The sequence below is a fragment of the Drosophila gunungcola genome, chromosome 3R (genome assembly GCF_025200985.1).
Source record: "Drosophila gunungcola strain Sukarami chromosome 3R, Dgunungcola_SK_2, whole genome shotgun sequence".
In the NCBI taxonomy this organism is placed as follows: Eukaryota; Metazoa; Arthropoda; class Insecta; order Diptera; family Drosophilidae; genus Drosophila; species Drosophila gunungcola.
The window spans coordinates 24,141,449-24,162,451 of NC_069139.1; the positions used below are offsets into that span (position 1 = coordinate 24,141,449).

At 39.5% G+C, this 21,003-nt stretch overlaps 1 protein-coding gene across 1 annotated transcript in view; it reads right to left on the reverse strand.

Annotated features, from left to right (window-relative positions):
- LOC128263882 (protein pellino) overlaps positions 1-21,003 on the reverse strand; it is a 30,404-nt gene that overhangs the window by 1,811 nt on the left and 7,590 nt on the right. Inside the window, exons 2-6 of the mRNA XM_052999153.1 lie at positions 3,604-3,696; positions 963-1,194; positions 428-619; positions 167-355; positions 9-107 (exon numbers count right to left, since the gene is read on the reverse strand). Coding sequence (XP_052855113.1) covers positions 9-107; positions 167-355; positions 428-619; positions 963-1,194; positions 3,604-3,696 — 805 coding nt within the window. The remainder of the gene's footprint in view (positions 1-8; positions 108-166; positions 356-427; positions 620-962; positions 1,195-3,603; positions 3,697-21,003) is intronic.

Sequence of the window (21,003 nt, forward strand, 5' to 3'; positions counted from 1 at the left end):
AGACTCACCGGCGAGTGTTGCAAGCCCTCGGCGGAACGCCAGAGCAAGGTTGCGCCGCAGAGATCAATAAGTGTGCCATCCTGCAGGATGTTGCATTCGTCATAGATCTGGGGAGATGCGAAATTTAAATCAACTGTTAAAGGTTAAAGATAACAAATCGACTTACGGGCTGACCCTTTTGCTGGGCCGAACGCGACTCGCGCAGGCTGAAGACATCGCCGCCCACGGAGCACTCGCGCCAGAGGCCGCACTTGGCATTGCCGCCACAGAAGGAGCCCTTGGGGTGCATAATCAGCACGCCGTTGGTGGTCAGGCCATCGATTTCCACATTGTCCTGCCACTTGGTGGCCTTCTCCTGTGCAAAGTCAAGTTCGAAGCTCATTAGAACCAGCAGGGGATTAGTGGATGGATGGATTAGCCGACTTACCCCAAGGAATATGTTTCTGCTCGAATCGAAGCCGGCGGCGAATATTCTCGCCTTGGCAGGCTCACAGCGGTTGACCAGAATGCGGCAGGCGAAGCGAGAAATGGTGCTCTGCATCACCTTGGCATCCTTCTTGTCGCCGGGCAGCGTGTCCATCACCACAAAGTCAATCGGCGACTCCGAGGAGCGTCCCACCTGGCAGAGCAGAGCAGAGAGCGCAATCATGATTAGTCGAGGGGGCACACAACTGATTAGGTAATTTATCACTGGGGGACTCATGCGATATTGGCATTACACTTCAGGCGAACGAGGAAGTGGTGCTTCGGTTGCCAGGCCAGGATATAAATATTGAATGTCGCAGTGTCTGGTCGGCTAAAGTGAAAAGTCAAGAAAGCAGACCTCTGACCTTCGTGGGGCGTGCACTATTTCAGGCCCTTGGCGGCTCTCTAATTAGCCAAATAACATTCATCAAAGTCAAGCCGAGAAACCGAAGCATTTGGGGGGGACTGTCAGGCCAAAATGTTAAGGGGTATCTCACCTGAAACATGTCCGTTTCCGCATCCTCCTTGTACTCGACGATTACCGCCTGGTTGCGCGACAGTGTGTACGAGATTGAATGCTGGTTGGCATCCAGTATGGCCTTCGAGGTCTGTGGCGATTGGACGATGTAGTGTTTGGACCGCTTGACGCCGCTCGCCTCCGTCCGCTTGTGCAGCACGAACTTGGAGCGTCGCCGTCCGCGATCTCCCTGTGGCAAGTAACCATTGTAGCTGCAACGACACAGATAGTATGAGATACATTTGCCGACAGATGTGGGGCAAGTTGATAAGAGCTGACATGCGGGATTATTGCTCAACTAATATATTTCACTCGGTTTGTGGGTCAAGTTCTGCGTGGCACTATGTGTTTGTTTGCACAATTAGAGCGGCGCCTCTCTGCCACCCACTGATAATGGACACTAATAACTCAAAGAATTGCGGGTTAGCTTCTGTCACCCCTGGGTTATTTCGGTCTCTATTTGCTGCATTAGCTAGACCATAAACCATGTAATTACCCGCGGATGTCTGTTCAAACAATGGGAATTATTATTGACTCAGGGTCGATGGTGTCTGACATAGCAGATGTCAATTCTTCCGAAGTGGGTGAACAAAATAAGCCAATTTAGTTTTATATTCACATATGGCCATGGATAAACTATATTATAATCTTTTAAGTTCAGTCAATGGAGAAATGTTGAGACAAGTTCTTTGAAAGTCAACCATATCGAGAGGGTAATAAACAACGCACAAAAGCTATTTTCCAATGAAAAAAATTGGTGTTTCAGAATGTATTTACGACCATTAAAGATACGATTTTCTGAGATACATTAATGAAGCTATAAAATTACAAATGTTTGCTAGAATATAAATAGTTTTTGATAAATCAAATTGAGCATGTAAAGTCGAAAATGAGGCCCCTTATCTTGCTTAATTTCCTAAACATTATTTCCTAAAAATAAAACTCATAAAATGTCAATAGGATTTTATATGATTTCATTGACAAACTGTTAAAGATTGATCCCAGAAAATACCGATCCCCCGCTGTATGTAATAAAACCTAGATTTTACTATGAAATGATCTTGTCGGAGAACAATTAACTTTCCGTGCGTGATGTAAAATTCTGAGAACTGGTACCCTCCAAGCGAATCAAAAACATAAATCGAATCCATGTTTACAGCCACGTTTGAACCCTCGGGACATGTTGACCTTTAGTTATGTAACTATAAGGCTGCTCATGTTTTTGAATATGTTCATATGCCCACATTTGGCAAGCTTTGTTTTTTTTCAGTTTGTTAATTAGTTATGTCTTATTTTGATGACAACAATTAAGAGTTTCAGATTTGCTGACAACAATCCAAGTGTTCGTACGAGTCTGTCAGCTTCTTTGCCCGTGGCTTGTTGTCCAGCAATCATCGTCTGGTTGTCCATCATATATCACCAACCGCGACAATGGAGGGGGAATCCTCAATGAGTGACCACAAGTTGCTCGGGCGACCAGAGCAGCATGGTTGTCATGATAAATGGGGAATTGATGGAGAACTACGCAGGGTGTACTACGCTCCCTTAATTTTTCCAGCCCTGCCTTTTGTCCGATGGGCAATTAAAAAGTGTTAAGATAACAAATGCCAGCAGTAACAACTGGGACATAAAGAACACAGACTGCAGCTCCGGCACAAAATGCTTTCGGCTAATGACTCAAGTCTGGAGACTGTTTTCTGGAGTCTGTGAGTCGCACTTTGGCAGTGAGTCAGCGGCCAAGCGTTGCCAATCAGCACAATGTCAAGCGCTTGCTGTTGGCCCGTCGACCGTCGAGATTTACAATCATCCATATCCGTCCCAGCTGCTGGCCAGAATCATCAATCTCCGCCGGCGGACCGCTGCGTTGATCAAATTTATGCGGCTAGCTCAATGCTTACAGAGTCGGCACTTAAACTTCTGTAAGCGGTGGTGCTGCGTTTGACGGATTGGGTTTGTGGCTGGAATCGGTGGGTCTCTAGGTGGCCGCGGTTTTGGTTGAAGACCCCATAAAAGTGCAGTGAAGCTTCATTTATGAATCCATGATAAGCGATGGTAGATTTAAGAAGATTCTGTTCGGATGGAGTTGTGTCAAACGTAACTGGTTGGGCTATCTTTGATCTTTGAATCGTTAAGAAGGTAATCTGTTTAAGCTGCTTAGATTTTAACCGGTAAAGTGACATTATTCGAATATGTGACACTTGCGTTAAGAATGGATATGTTATTGGATTACCAAACCATGAGATATGTTTGCCGAATAGATTAGGTCTCTTCGTTACAAATACTTCTTTTAAAAATTGCTTGCATTGGGAAAACCAAGCTTTACCAATTAAGTCTACTATCTTATCTAACTAAAGCGAAAGTTTTCTGTTACCACATGACAATTTGAGCGATATGAATTGACTCAGCTCAATATATTGTTGACCTAGCCCTTGTTTTATTCTAAAGCTCCTTAATTGAAATGCTTGAAGTCAAAGAACAAAGATCTACAAGTCTTGAAGAGGCTCATTCCAGCACTTGTCAAGTGGTTAGCTCTGCCTTATAAAACCACCATGTACTTACGGCCCAAAACAAAGTACTTTACTTTGGGCATTGCCTTACTTTTATTATTTCTATAGACTCACCCGAGTATCACTAGTTCCCCGTAGCGCAATCGCGGTTTGTCATGTCCATCGCCACCGTCTTCAGCCAGTATGGGAGATTCAGTGCCGTCGGTGCTGCAAGGGAAAATGGAATTGAGTATTACATATTTAGTGGAAATGCACATGGATATGGTTTTTATTTCTATTTTTGTAATTTACACAGAGCTTGGAAATTGCTACAACTGCTTAGCCATTATGTGATGCAAGAGAACGAAAACAATAAGGGAAAAGTTTTATCAGTGGCAAAGGGAACACAACATATAGGAAAATGGCTACAGAAAACTAAAGCAAAACAATTTCAAAGTAAATGCCAAGGAGATTGCTCATTTTCAACATATTTCTGGCTCACACTTGCCACCCTTTTTCTTTCTATATATATATATATATATATATATTATTCAGCAACTTCTCAGCTTTCTAGAATTTAGGAAATGGCTCCGCTCTGTCTCCGCTGCAGTGCAGTGCACTTGGAAAATAATTACATATAGATTTATATAAATTTGCAAGCAAAAATAAGTTGTCCTTAAACTTTACTTCAATTTCAACATTTTTTGTTCAGTATTTGAAAAGGTTTATACGGTTTTCAAAACAAAAATGTATTATAGGTACTCTTCATTTTATGGTTTGTAATTTCTGAGTGTAATTAGTTTTTCCTCAGAAGACTTAGGAATGTGGTGCAGCCTATTTAGCGTCAAGTTTCCACAGCTCGATCGGCAACTTGTAGGTAATCGCATAATTAGAGGGTTAATTATTTCCCAAATTGGTGGAAAATGTCCTCCAATAACGAATTTCTCATTAGCATGGATATGCGCCCTGTTTTATTTTTACTACATCTAAATACAAGTTTTGTTGTCCCTTTTTTTTTTGGGCACATCATAAACTTATTTACGGCAATCTAATAAACCAGCTTGGCGCCGGTCCACGCCCACTCACAAACAGGGCAAATGGATTTTTTTAATGTACTCTTTGGGAAGAGGTGCCGAAGGGGTTCGAGGGGGTCGCATGGGGGCTACATGGGACTGCATGGGGCTGCTCTGGGGTTGCATTGATTTTTGCTCGTTGCATTTAAACTTGCTCCCCTTTTGCGTGTACTGAATGGGCGGCTGGAAGCGAGGGCGGCGGTGGGTGGCTCTTGAAATTGTGCATTGCAGACTGAATTTCAGGGTGTGGGAGGGTGTGGGAGGGTTGTGCACACCAGACTCTGGGCGCGTGCAAGGTGAAATGGCAATGCTCATCACTCTCGCCCTGTCTGCCTCTCTGTTTGCTGGCTTCAAATTAGCGCAGCAACTTTGTTTAGATATGTACAGACTTTTCTGACGTGACGTACAGTACTGCCTATAACTGGGAGCCATTAACACCCGAAGCCTTAAAGCTGGAACATTATGATAATTTAACACAAGTGTACGAAGCTGATATACATAACAAATTTTCTATAATAACTATTAATAGTTTTCACATGTCCATGGCCCAAAATTATTAAAATATTAAACCAAATAAAAAGTTATATTTTTAAAAACATTCCCTTTAGTTATATTTTTATGAATATCAAGTTCAAGGGCCTCAAAAACCATTATTTCTTTAACTATATTAATATTTAAAACATTTCTGGTTTTATTATGCAATCAACAGGTTTAAATTTAAAAAATAAATAACATATATTTTTAGCCACAGCCAGGCTATAGTTAGGAATCACTTTGGCGCCACCCCCAACAATGGGACCACCCACCAAGCATCATAAAATAAACTGGGTTAAATTGATTAAGCCGAGGCATGATTAATAATAATGGAAGTTTGTCATTTGACTGCTGTCTAAATTGAATTCAATTAACAAACAAACTTGAGGAAAAACAAAGGCAAACAAAAAATTCGAGATGTGATCAAAATTGGAATCGGAGTAAATATTTACACAATATGCGTGTAGCCATAAGGCAAGCCTCAACGAGAGATGTCCCAGAATCCCCAACATCCAATTACAATTTAGGGCCACGATATTAAACAACTTTCAATTGAAACATATTCCATTTGGAGTGATATACTCTGCAGGGCCTGGCTGATAGAATTCATTAACAAATCGCATAAATCTTGATTATTTGATATAGCAGTTTGGAGGGTTTTACAACCCCCATGATTCCATTTCTTTCGTGACCCTTTCACATGCAATCAGCTGAGCTCCCGGCCTATAAAGAATTTATCGATTTTCAAAGGCAACATGCCACTATTTGCATACATTTCAATTTCAAAACTAAACCAAGCACATTACAACAGGCCAACCAAAAAGCTGGCAAAAAAAAAAAAAAAATGAAAAACATCGGGAACATTGTGCGCTATAAAAAAAATACACGTACACACAGATACTGAAAGGGGCATCAATGAGATACGATATCTTTGATACGGCGCGACCCCAAAGTTTGTGCTTGTATGCGTGCTCGCATTTGTATCTGTGGTGCCGGCATCGGTTTTGTACTTTAGCTATTGTTTAGGGAAATCAATTTTCGTGTCTGTGTGTTTGGGTTTACGCTACACTCAGAATAAGTGTTGTGCTCAAAATTAGATTAAATTAAATTAAATTAAAATTAGTTTAAACCGTCCAAGTTTCTGAAGAAGAAGACTTTTAATATTAAGATATCAAATAAAGTTATAGAAAAGGTAGATAATACTATTTTCTACAAAAAAAAATTATTCGGAAAATTTAAAGTTGACTTAAAACTGTTTCAAGATCATAATGATTTAATGTTAGAAATCAATTTCTGGAATTTAAGACAGAAATTAAAATATCAACCTTTTGGTTTTAGAAAAGAAATTAAAAGCAATTCTAAAAAATTTTTCGTTCACGCAAAAGTACTGTGATTTATTCTGAGTGTAGTGCTGGCGCCGGTATTTGTGGGTAAAATGGGCGAAAAAGCGTACTTTATAATACGGTGGGGAGGTACCTCCACATTGCATGACAGTGCTCTCATTGCATCGATTTTCGCTCGCTCGCCTTGCATGCAGGCCCATAGTTGGCCGACACAATCGCATTACAATAAATTGTGAAACTAACGCAAAGGGCAAACATCAAACATCGCTCCCCACGATTGCATGCTAAAAAGTGCAGAAGGACCCGCCATTAAACTATCAACCATCAAGGGTAGGGCTCTGAAATCAGGGCAACCGACCTGACCTGACCATAGGCAACTGCCGTCAGCGCAACCACAGCGGTTTTTAATGTCACGGGGTCGCACAGCTTATGCAAATTAATTTGATTATTACACCAAAGTAACCCATGTATTCGTTGCATTCATTTGATTAGCTCGCCCACCTGAGCGCCGCCCGCGAAACGAGGTCTCGCAAGGCTTTTAGCGTCTGGCTGCACCTCTAATTGAGTTTATCGGCGGACAGGGTCTATTTTATTGTGTGAATGTGTGAGGAGCAACAAGCGACGGGCAAAAAGAGTCGAAGAGTCAGCGGGAATGGAAACACAGAAATCAATTGTGCAGAGGGGGAACCAAAGTTCTGAGTTTTTACTACTTTCAGGGAACTCATACGCATTTAAGGAACCCCTTAAGGCATAAGTACTTATGTTGGCGATTGCAACTACTCATTACAATTAAAAAACAATTAGTTTTTATTTGGGATCTCTGTTTTACTTAATTTGAAAAACAATTTTAATCAATTATTTTAAAAAAGGCAATAATTTCTTTATTAATTTACTCAGTCTAAAAAATGCACTAAGAGTTTTAATACTTTAAACAATTCAAAATGAAGAAGTTTCTTATTGTTTTTCGTAACGATACTATCATAATCCACCCTTATTTGTATCGTTTTGGAGAAACGAAAAAGTAAAACCATAACTCAATGCGACAACGATAGGCAAAACTTTAAAAACAACATTCTGCGGGCAAAGTTTTCTATCAAATTCGGCTGGCTGTTCTCAACATAAATGGCAGCTGTATCTGCTTCTTCGTTTGCTCCAGATTCGGTGGAAACGGGAGACATGGTTCGCTATATTTATAACTTTCATAAATCTCAGAGTTTGCCTGTCAACAGCAGAGTGCGGGGGGTGCGGGGGCTGCGGACTGCAGCGAGGTCTTTATTTACATGCGGCGGCGGCGGAGAAATATATTTGAACAACAGAAAAAGATAGTTCCACTTCTTGTTTATTCCTTACATTTGAAATTTGAGCTGGGGCGCAGGAGAATATTCAAACTGCAGTGTCGCCCCTCGCCTGTCATGCCAAATAAATGCAAAGACCAGCAAAGTGCAATGGCAGATTGAACAATAAACAAGACGGGGGGTGAAACAATGGCAGCACACACAGGTGAGAAGGGCGGACAGACGACACTTTTTTTGCAGGTACATTTTGCTGCTTAAAGGGGGTGAGGAGCGGGTAGCGGGGAACGGTAAGAGCAGGTGTTTCGTTACCATATTTTATGGTTAAATTTGCGGTCTGTGCTTGGGTTAGCTGATGGGCTCTTCTCATGCTTCCCATGCCCATTCACATGCCGTGGATGTATCTGTATCTGAGTGCTTGCCTCTGTATCCATATCCGTATCTGTATCTGTATCTGCATCTGTATCTGTGCACGTCTCTGCCACACAGCTGTTTGCATTTCAAGAATGAAACTCTCATTGAGACAACTTCAAAAAACATTCACGAAAAAAACTCGTTTTGCCAGCAAAATTCAAGCACAAAGAATGGCCACAAGAGAACATCAAAATTGCGGAGCATAAAAAAAGAGTAAGACAAGGGGAATGTACATGTACATAAGTATAAAATAAGCATATATATTCGTTATCAACAAATTATCCACGATACTAGCCAAGCAAGTAAGTTGTTTCAATGCAAGCAAGTGCGACATTTTAGCCGGGATTGTTCTATTAAACTAGTCATACCAGGAAGTAAGAAAAGGAACAAGTATATGCTTCAAAAGTCTTTGCTAGAGAATAAAATTAATATTTAAATTTAAATCATACAAGGATTTACTTTATGTTTGGCTTGAAACAAGATAAAGACATCAAATTAACTAGGAAACTTAATTCTAACGAAATAAGTTACAACTTCCAGGGCGTAATATCTTTGAGAAACAAGTTATTGCCATGGGGTGACAGGGTCAAAGAGTTTTATGGGTCTTGGCTGCGGTTTTTTAAGCCTTGTTAGCGGCAACTCACTAATTTCATTTATGCAAATCGCCGCCTGTCAATTTCTTAACCACTTTTCTTAAGACAGCCAGCTGAACACCAACAAAGGTAGCTCTTTCTTTGTCTCTCACTCTCTTTCAGATTGTTACATAATCAGCAGAAATTTCATTTAAAGCTTGTTTGGTGTCGTTGGTATATATAGTTTTCATTTTTTTTTTGTTGCTTTGTACTTTTTACAAAACATTTGTCTAAACTGAACAATGGAAGTTATATTTTTTTTGTCCGGCACTGCTCCCTGATCTTGCCAGTTTTTGTTTGCCTATGCAGCGGCACGTCTCGAACAATATTTTTGCTTTTGGTTTGCCTTTCCCAGCTGCTTTTTTGGCAAACAAATTTGCACTACTCCGGCACCGAGGCGACCAAAACCAAGCAAGACTTAAATTAAACAAACAAACAGGCGGCCAAAGACAGAAAAAAAATTGTATTTAGTTTACTTGCCAAAAGCAAACGGCTGAGCTGCTCTTGAGCACGTTTTTTTAAGACTCTCTACGCAGAAAGAGGTATGGTGAATCTTTGCGAAATGTTTGTCACACAGGCACATTTACTTAAATATCTTATCTTATCTCAACCTTCTACAGATATATATTATTTATCTAAATATTACCGAATACTTCAAAATTCCAATAATAGAACATCTGCGCACTCTAAGCTCTATTCAAGCATGAAGTTTAATTAATAATCTTATCAATTTTAGTTAGTTATTTATATCTACATTTGTTTTTAAATGTAGTTCATTCAAATTAGTCCGTATTTATATATATCGATAAAGCTAATAGTTTATATATAGCTAACAAATTCCAATAGTTAAGTACATCATTAGCTTAGAAGAGTATTTTCGGAACACTTTGATCATTGCGTGGCTGGATTTCCATGAGCTTTGCCTACATTATGTTCCTATGTTTATGGATTTTCCTTTGGCGACTGACGGTTTTCGTTTTTACCCTCCGCTCGTGCTTTTTTCTCCTCGTTTTTTGGCTAAAAATAAAATCCACGCGGAGCCAAGATGGAGAAACAACCCATTTCCGTGCTAATAGTTTCGCTTTTCGTTCGTGGAGTGTTGCTATTTCTGCAGCCGCTTCCATTACCGCCTTGTCTGGGCTGATTTGGAGCATTGTTCTGTCTCACTTTGGGGTTCAAAGTTGGCTGGGATGCACTAGTAACATAAAAACTGAAATACTCCCATCACCGCCAGCAGTTTGTCATCTTAATGTAAGCATGAATATGCTAATTTCTCGCTTTTCTTAACGACCAAACGTCATTATCGCTAGCGTTGCTTTCAGCAGTTTTAATAAACAAATGCCAAGTGCTGGGTTGAGCTGGGCACGACTTTTCTCTGTCGTCTGTATGCGTGATTATGAAACTAATGACCGGCTTATTAGATAGAAGGAATAAATAGTGGAGAACGAGGAGTCCAATAGAAATGATATTTGCCTGTTCGTCTATAGAAACCATTCTCCTATCATCATCACCATCATCATCTCCGCAGCTTCCTCAATAGATGGCATTTAATTATTCTGCCCCTTAAATGGATCTGGGAACGTTTAGTAAAAAATGACGAAGTGCACTGCATGTGCTATTACAATTTCATCATGTACTCTTTTAGCTCTGTTTGTATGATGTCATGGGTTTAAAAGTTTATTTTTTTTGCGATAAGACATTTTGACTTAGATAACAAGCACATTTTTAACCATCCAAAATGTGTGACTCTTGTGGAAAGATATATTTTCCATGCTTTTCGAAATAAACCAATGACAATCCATTGAGTTCCTTTCCATCTGAAAGCTGATTCATCTACTTTACGGTGACTAAACGATTGTTTGGAATTCCCTGTACATTTCCAACATCCATTTTCAAATTTCTCGTCATAAAAGGCCGCAGGTTGTTAAACTCATTAGCACCCAAAAATAATAGAAGGGAAGAATAAATCAACCGCAAAGAGAAAACAATCTTTAATGCTAGAAAAAAGTACTGACCAGACAAGTACCCTAAATATGCTAGTAAAAGTGCTGATTTGTTAAGCAATCATTAAATCAACATGATTTAGAGAACATGAAGGTATTTTATTCCTGTTTTATAAGAAACAATAAAGTAGCTAGATTTAAAAAAATGTTATCAATATTCAAAAGTCAATTTTTTTCTGTTAAGCTTTAGTTTTGCGAAGAACTAATAACACCTTGCCGTCATCAAAAGTCTAGGGTGTTTGCATGTGCACTTCGCAATGCGAACCGAAATCGCAGCTAGTTTAATGGGGCATTAAGCTATTTGGAACGCTGCGCGTAGGCGGTTCCTCTGGCAGCCCATAGTTGGTCGGAAAGCGCTTAATTATGTGGGCCCTCCCGCGCATTCACCCTCTAAACTGCCTCGGAAAGGGGGCAAAAAACCAACAGCACGTTCGGACCTAATGAGCAAACGGAAATTGAAACTTTTTGGCGCTGTTTAAATAAACATTTAAACAAAAAGTGACATAATTTGGCCAAATGAAAAGCATGAAAATATAAAGAAACACCAAAGCGTTACATTGCAGGTGCGAAAGCAAACGCAGCAGAAACAAAGCATAAAGGAAAACAAAACAATAATGGAAAAGTTATGAAAATTGTCGACACAGATGCGTGACTCAAGTCGTTATGACATAATAAACACATCCACTAAAAGTAAGGAAATAATAAAACAAAACTAAACCAAACTAGCGCTTATGGTTATAAAACACTAATGTCCCATTTTTTTTTTTTTATAAGTAGCTGAAGAAACCAAATCGAAGAACACCACCATAATTTTAATTTATTATGGAAAGCCAGCTAAATGACTCCAAGTAAATTGAAAAAGGGGTAAAGCTGGCACAACAATTATCTGGCAAGCCACTATCAATCGACTGCCTTGCGATCGTCAGTCTATTGACCCATATAAAGGGCTCAGTTTGGTTCGGCTCCAGCCCGAATACCACCTCCAGAGGGCATTTAAAGAACCTCCATTTACTCAACTAATCGTAGATCAATCAATAGAGCGGCAAAAACCTTTCGATACCCTTACTTTGTGGCATTACACATGGGCGATAATTCCGATAAGGTAATCCTATTAATGGTGAAAATGAAATAACTTCATTAATAGAAATGATATGCTAACATATGAGGTAGGCTATTATGGAATATATTTTTGTGACAACAAAAAGTCTTGTTAATGGAAATGTTTCGTTTTTATATCACCTCAAAGTCTAAAATGAGTTAATAAAACAAATCGAAATCTATTGCTATTTATGTAAACGTATTTCAACGTGATATTCAAATTTATTCAGTTTAGGTTTTATTTCCCTTTCAGATATCAATCACCTTTAATTACCGAACTCTTATGAACTGCTGACATGTTCCAGAGTATTGCTAGATCGGTGCTCCAAAAATAGTACGTTCCGATTGCTTTTTCTTTCGAATGCAGTGCCTCCCCATTTCTGTGGCCCCTTCTTTACCGGCGATTTCTTTGTTGTCTGCATGTGTGTGGCGTTGTTATTTTTGGCCTTTATCGTTCTTACTGTTCCTGTTCTGCTGTTGAACCAGCCCAAGCAGACATGCATCCATCCATCCATCCATCCATCCATCCATCGGATCGAATCGAAACGAATCGAGCTCATTCCATTTGGATCCCCTGAAAGAATGACTCTATTTTTGGCAGCACTCTAAGATTTATGATCAAACGTCTGCTGCCACTCTGACAGTCCATTCAGTCCGCATTCGGGCCGGCTCTGTCGGCAATGTTTACACACTTTAATTGCCGGGCAGCGGAGAGGAACCGCACCAGCAGCAGCAGCAGCAGCAAAAGCGGCGGCACGACAGGAAATACTCTGGCTTGGACGGCTTCAAATTGGCTATTTCTCTTCGACTTGGCCCGGCCAGGTCCGAAGCTCCGAGCGATGGCTCTCTGGCCATAATCAAGGCAATTTAATAATATGTTACGCTGCACACAATTTCACCTGCAAGCGCAACACAACCAGTCGCTCCGCAAAGAAGGGGAGTTTCCTCGGCGATCCTCTTCTGGGCAGCCACAAAAATTGCAATTTGATTTAAAAATTATGCGTTATGCGTACCGAAAAAGATGTAGGTACGAAACTAGCAGCTGAGTGACTAAAAAAGCCAAAGGCTGATATCAATACAATTTTGGCCATGATGTGTATGTGACACTCGTAGTGGTGATCCAGACGTTGACGGGCTCAAAGAGAATCTGTTTTTGCGCATTAGAAAAAGTCTTTGAGTCAGCAAGCAGAGTCGCAAAATAAAATAAAAAGTAATATAAATAAAAAGCACACTGAAACGTCATGGCAACAGCAACATCAACATCAACAACAACGGCAACAGAAACAGCAGCTGCTCAAAGGGCAACACTTGGATGGTCGATGTTGCTGGCTGGGTAGCAATTTTGCACGTAATTCGTCACGTAGCGAGAAGTTGTTGTTGTTGATTATGCATTGAAAATGTTTCAGCCAGCAACAATCTGCATGGCCAAAACGCAGGCACTGGCAAGTCAGTGGAGCATGGGAGGAGAGAAAGGAAAAATAAGGTAGTACACCTGAGAAAAATGATCAGTTAAAAAAATTGTGAAGGATCGGATATGTTTCTTATGAAAGCATAAAATAAAAGTTCTACTCCTGGTGTAGTAAATAACTAAAAGCACTGAAACTCTTTTTTTTTTAATTCGTTTTTTAAGCTGTTACTTAAGTCAATAATCTCATTTTAGAAACTGTGTTTTTTAAAATACCTACGATTCTGTTTGCTCTGGCTTATTTTAGTATTAGTTTGCTCTTTTTCCAAATATTAAACCATTTTAGTTTAGGAAATTTAAAAATAAGAAAAGAAACAGATTTTTAAATGATTTTTTAGGATATAAGCCGTTTGAAAGTATCCTTTTCTTTTTGTTCCAAGTGTAGTCTTTTTTTTAAGTGTATCGAGAGGAAAAAAGCGGGAAAGATGCCAGCTGCTTGTTGATTGCCGTCCGCAGGCGAAACTATGAAAATGCAGGCGCAACAACAGCAACAATGAACATTCACCAATTAATGCCAAATTGAAATGAAGCCATAAAATAACCGAGGCAAAAGCCCGACCACGCCCACAGGCTAAGCTTACGCCCCCCGATCCCCACCAGCGGTTCAATGACATTTGACAGAGTTCGATTGACATTTACCCGAAATCGATATGCGACAAGGGACAGACACAGTTCTTTCACATCCAAAAATTCAAATACAAGTCAAGGCGGTCGCAACGAATTATGTCAATCAACTCGGCTCAACTCAACTCGACTCAGCTAGATGCCACAGCCGTCAGATGTCAAAGGTCACAGACCAAAAAGCAAACACACCGGACAGAAAACGTGCAGTTTTGGGTCAGACACGGCATGACCTCCAATCTCCGATTCCAGCGAACCCCCCAAAGAAAGGAGGGAGAACTAAGCGAGTGTGCGTGAATATTGATTGGTAAATTTGTTGGGCATACCTATGGTTACCATTGTAACTTCCGTTACCTCCGTATTATACAAGCCAATCAAGGGCTATCGATTGCCCGGGAAAAGCATCATTACGCTGATTGCCGCTATCGATGTAGGTTCCTTTATACAAATTAACCGTCAAGTTGGCTGAATCATTTTTAATGCGTTCTTATTCCAATTATGGCTGTTGCTCATATTTCTTGGTACTGCGCTATTCAAATAATTAATTGGAAACCGTTGCCATGCAACTCCTGGCTAAAGGTACAATATTCTCGAAAATCCATTCAAGGTAAATTGGGAATATGCCTCATTCGTCATCGGAAGTTCGCTGCGCACAAACAGTCATACCGTCGGTAAACATAAGTACATGTTTATTTTAATATCAAGTGCTGGGAACCCTCCCACCCCTTTCACCTTTCCCCCTTCCCCCGAAAACCCCACGCCAACATGGCCCCTCGAAAAGCCCCTCCAGCTGGCTGTTTTGTAACAAGGGCTGGCAAAACAGTTGTTGCCAGGCCAACTGTGCCGATTATGTCACCGAGAGCTGTTTGGGTTAAAAGCGAACAGGCCCCCATTTCACCATTCCGGCCATTCCTCCACCTCCACCCACTTTGCCACTTCTTGCATCCCGCGTTCATCATCATTACGTGTTCTGTGGCATTTGTCGTCTGGTTTCCTGCCTCTTAGACGCTCTAGCTTCGACCGGGCTCTATGTGTCGCGGCTCTTAAGCTGGCTTATTTCTGTTACCATGTCGGGAGATCTCGAGCCTAGCAATGCAAGTATTCAGGTAGAGACAATGATCCATTTTGATTAAATGCCTGACCCTTAATCAAAAAATATACGAATTTAGGTGACTATCAGGTTTTCAATAGAAGTGTTTATTAGTTTATACAAGAGGAGACTTGAAAAGATCAAAACAAAACTGAAGATCCACAATTCATGTAAGTTTTAAGGTCAAATCTAAATTTTATAGAATATATTCCAACGTACGATTAACTGGGCTTAAAGAGCTAACCAAAAGTGACAAGAGAGTAATGGCTTTTGTAGCTGTCGGAACCGTTAATCGTAAAATGGTTGGGTTAATGCCAAATGGCTGCCCCATTTTGGCATCTCTTCAGATCCCAAGCGAAATGCAAATGTCAAAGGGCAACTTGCTAAGCGGCAGACCAGAAATTTAATTGTTGAGAAATGTTGTGTTGCCTTCCTTTTTGACGGTCGACCACGACCCCAATTCGGGGGATGATGCCCTTGTTTGGCCTATACGTATGTACCATATACCATACGTAAGCTTGCTGCTGTTGTTATTTCAATTTTGCTAATGCAACAAACGCTGCTCAGTTCCGTTCTAGTTTCCAAGTTTCCAAGGGGGTGGCTAAGGCCCCAAGCCACGTCCGCCCCCACAAAACTCCATCTGATTTACAAAATGCCAAGAATTTGTCGATTCGATTACGTTGAGTGAGTGCCCAAAGGTTATCCATCGGAGTGTGTTTTAAGGGAAAAAACCCCATTAGTCAAATTTAACCATGGCGCACTTTCAATTTTAGTTCTTCCCCGTTTCTCTCGTTTACTTTTAGCCCCAGCCATTTGGAACGGATATTGGCGCAAAACTTTTATAGCTTCAAGTTGTGCTTACTTGCGTATTCAAAAAAAAAAATATATGAATTTATGAACGCTAAGCTCACTTCTGATAAGTTTCTCCGGCGAAGTTGTTAAATTTTTTACGGTTTTCTATTCCATTTCCGTTGCTGCACAACACGTAGGATCTTATCAACGGAAGTGCCATATTATTAAACTAAAGTACATATGAGAAGTCATATGCTTGCGACCTTCGCACATTATTGTCAAGGCAAGCCCAAATAATCTTACATGTCGTAATGGTAATTTCCACCTTCATGACAATGGTAATATTGTCTCTAAGAGGCAGAGCTATCTATTTTTGTTGACTTTTTTAGATACATACACATTTGCAAGTAATATTCAACTGCAGAAAAATATTTAAAACAATTACATGTAAGCCATGATAGGTAATATTAAAAACAAAAGTAATTATACGGTATTTTTATTTATTCCAATAATAATAATTCCAATAACCACCTTTGAAATAATAATTGCAAATAAATGTTTAACATTCTTGAATTATTTATTGACTATTATTTGGAGTATTTTTTTCAGGAACAACGAAAGATTTCTGAAACGTTGCAAATATTCATTTGTTGTTTATTTTTTTTTTTTTTTTTACTGTATAATAAAATCTATAAATACTAATGGCACACAGTATCAAAAATAAACTGGGAAATTATCGTAAAAACGCTTGAGAATCTGTCATAAAAGCTGCGCCTATTTGTCGCCTCTGAATCAAAGTCAATTGGTCATCATTATAAGCACAAATCAATTTAACGCGCTCCGACAAATCGCAGACAACCGCAGATATACCGATGCAATGCCATACATATTCCCACTCCCCACTGACATATCTTGATATTTGTTCAATGAATTCTCAAATCGCCAAAGCGTGCAGATAATTTTTATTTAATTGCAGCAGCCGCAGTCCCAGCACGAAAACAAAAAAAAAAAAAAAAAACAATACAAATCGAGAAAAAGCCGAACGAAAAAATCAATTTCTCATGGATTTTTAATGCAAATGCTATGGCTGTGACTCCCCATATGGACAGGCCCGGTTCAGGCCACACACGGTCGCAATGGACACGCACATGGGTATACACATACTCTTTATGTGTATAAATATATGTATTCATGACAAGTAGCCAGCAGACGTCTCCAGAAAATAGGAGGCCCAGTGACGGAGTGGCAAGAGATAGAAACAAAACCACAAATTGCGTTGACAAGTGCAGTGCACACACGGCGCACCACAAGCACCTTGGCGCAGCCAGCCTGGGATTTATGGATACGGATCGGAGGAGCTGGGACATGGGGTATGGGGATTGCCGGCGGGGGACAGCGGGCATGTCAACAACACTGTGACAACGCCGACGTCGACTTCGTCAATAATCAGACGCTGAACCCAAAAGACGCGAAAGACGGACGATGTCGTCTCAAGGCGACAGTGACAGACAGCTGCAGAAAAATCAACATCAAAAGGAAGTCTATCTTGGGTTAAGCGACTCTAGATATACCCTTGCTTTACTGAACTATAGAAGGAAATAAAATAATACTGAAATATTCACTGGTAAGGTAACACCAGAATTTAACTTAATTTAACTGTGTCTTTATCAAGGCTTTCATATAAAAGCAAGTAAAATTATAAAAAAAAAAATATTTAACAACTTAATCTCATGTATTGTTGGCAGAACTCTTTTCGTCCGCATACTGCACAGATTTTACTTAAATTACAAAACCTCATGCAAGAGTATTTCACTCAACGAGCTGCATTTCTTTTCATTATTTTTTTTTGGCTTTGACTATTGCGTCGAGCTTTTATTTTCTTTGACTTTTTTGCTCTTTATGCCGCATTGTTTGCAGCGACAATTGCAATTGCAATTGCCATAATCAGTGCAAACTCAGACGCCGACAGGCGACCAAAGACAAAGGCCAGGCGTACTCACTTTCACGCGGAGAAAGGCCGAGGGGTGAAGTAAAGGTGCAATGAAAAGCTGGTCAGCGACATTGCCACATTGCCTCATCGATGGGGTCCCAAAGTCGAACCAGTTTTACTTCCATCTGTGACGCATGCAGCAAAGCCATCAGGTTTTCATTTTTCTTTCGCTTTTTGCGAGGCTCAAATCGATGATTTAATCTGTTTGAACTTCAGTTTCTTAGAGACGAAGAAAAACCAGAGATGGTTTTTATTTATGGGACTATGTTTGCATACCCTTGAAGTTCTTATCGCTGGTTTTTGCTCTTTTTTATTAAGTTTGCTTTACCATAGAAATAGGTTATTGCTATATGCATTATCTGTAAGAATATATTTATAGAATTAATAAAAATGCATGCACTAGAGCGTTGAGCTCTTCAGGGGCAACCGCTTGGCTTTTGTGAAAAATTGAGATGATTTTCTAGAGAATATCAGAACTTATATGTATATTTGAAGCATTATTTTCAAGTCTATCTAGCAATTTATCTTAATCTATAACTGACCTCAGACGACAGTCTTAATTGATCTCTCTGTCTAATTCAATATCTGATCCAATCTGGCATTACAAGTGTACTATCGACAGAATAATTGAATTTGTTACGTGATCAATCTTAGTCCATAAATTTGTTTGCCCGTCCAAAGGCTATATCTCTCTATGCTCTTCCTATTTTAAAATGCGTTATTGCCCATCATTGTTACCATGGTTTCTCTATGGTTTTAAAATGTTTTCAACGGAAAACGCATTTGCATTAAAAGTACACCTAATTGGCGCTGCCTCAAAATCACTTTTTGTTTTGCTTTTATTGGTATATCGTTTTTTTTTTGTTTTATAAAAGCATTTTCATGTTTTAATTACTGATCTGCCCCAACAATTTGTTAGTTAATTGCAGCAATTTCATGGATGTTTTACTCTTTTCAGTTTCCCATTAATGTTAAACAGATGACGATGGGGCGTGGCTCATCTCAGTTTGGAGGCGTAAAAGGGAAGTGGTGGCAATAGGTATATTAAGTTCAAATGACTCACAATTGAAACAATGCAATGTTTAAATCTAAAATGATTCAGAGTGTCAATTAAGTTGAGGTCATCAAACAGGTGTTATCGAATAGATCGAATGTGGGTCAGGTACACGACATTAGAAGATAAAGAAACAAGTTAGACGTAATGGGCATCATGAAGACAAATTAATCTCTGATTTTTGAGCCCAATAAATCTAAATAAGCCCGAGTAAATTGCTTTGTCAGGCAAAAAAAAAAAACACAATAGGTCTTCGTTTATCTTATCAGCCTGATCTTGAAAAATCCCTTTTAAGCCGAATAATCCGTTTGGGTAATTAAACCAAAAACTAAACTTGTTTTGCAGAAGACAAAATAAAATGTTTGCAGATAAAACATTGACCCATGATTAAGAGGATCAAGCTCCGGCAGAAAAAATGGTAAAATGTTTCATAATCTGCACTTTTTATGGCACTTAAATTCATAACCACATTTAAATTTATTTTTCGAATTCGTGAAGAGATTCTCAATCTCTTTTTATGCCAACGCGCGCAAAGTCACGACCACATCTTGGCTCATCCGCCTGTGGCCCCCATGGAAAACCCAAAGTGTGCTTATCAGCAAAAATGGTATTGTTATTCTTGGCCTGTCTCTCATTTTTGCGATTGGATGAAGGCATGAAGATAACAGCAATTACCATTGCATTTTCTTCAGATTTTCTACAGACATGATCACAATTTTCAAGACATTTGCAACAAAAAGGTCACAAAAAATTTGTCTTTTATAATTTACTTCATTCCAAACTTTACAATTTTTATTTTAAACAAAATTTCCTAAGTGGCTCTTTTGTTGCTGCATAGTTTTAACAGCTGACTATGACTCTTATGTTTACTTTAGACCACAAGATAATTTTAAATTTTTATGATCAAAATAAACTATTTATGCTAAATGTTTTACTTTTAAGTGCAGACGAGGCATATCTGGTTTCTGCGGAAATAAGCTTCTCTTTATCTAATTTATTTTGCTCCAGTTTTCCCACGAATCGATACGGGACACACATGCATAAATAATAATCATAATGACACCTTTGGTGTAACTTCCTCTCGATCGAGTATCTTTAAATTTATCCCAGACGCTGACTTGTTAGCAGCATAAACTGCGCAACATATTGGCAAAAATGTGGGTCAACTGCGAAACCGCAACAATAACACCCAATAAATGCCACAGCAATTGTGTGCCAAGAATGCGAGTATGTGTGCTGCAATTGCAGTTACAAATCAGAGTGCCAGACCTAGATCCAGACCCAACCCAACTATAGAAAACCGAAATGAAGTCGCGCCTTAATCATCACTATCATCATCATCATCATCGCCATAATCATGGCAGTTTGTTCATCAATTTTAGTCTGTTTGCCATTCGAAAATTGCGCGAAAAGTTATGCATGGTCTATTAACACTCCAACTAATGCAATTACGCACTAACTAACGTGGAAATTATGCAAGTAAACAGTTTAATTGGGTCGAGAAATGGGCTTAGCCGGGAGAAGGGAAGTCCACGGAAATGGGAGAATGGCCATGTGCAACCGCCGAGTTTATCGGTGGTTGAGTCGCGAATGCAAATAGATAATGTGTGCCCCCACTTTCCCCTTGTGGCATATTAGTCGACGTTTAAAGTTTAGCTGGAAGTGTTTTAGAGTTATCAAAAGTTATCATGCATGCTAAAATAAAGCCTTTTTGCTTGAAATACGCCCTGGAATTTGCTTAAAAGAGATTTCTGGGACACGGTATAGCCGAAGTTTACTATTCATCTATTAACTCAAAGTTCATTGTTTTAATTTAGCTGGTTACTGAAAAAAAAACTAAGAAACGCAGATTATAGATAAGATTTCTGTAGCTTATAAAAAAGTATTAATTTCTATGCCCATTACATATTCCTTAAGGCCAACTCTTCTCACATAAACAATTTTCAGGAATACATAAATTACGTATGATTAATAATGCACCTAAATTCTAGGCCACCACTTAATTTCTTGCCAATTAAAGTTGGCACATCTAAAAACGAATTCTCAGAACGGATTTACCAACCTACAAGGCCTATAACTGTGCAAGACAACGCCTAAGCTAGAGTTAACAAGGCTAACGAGCCCCTTGGCACCT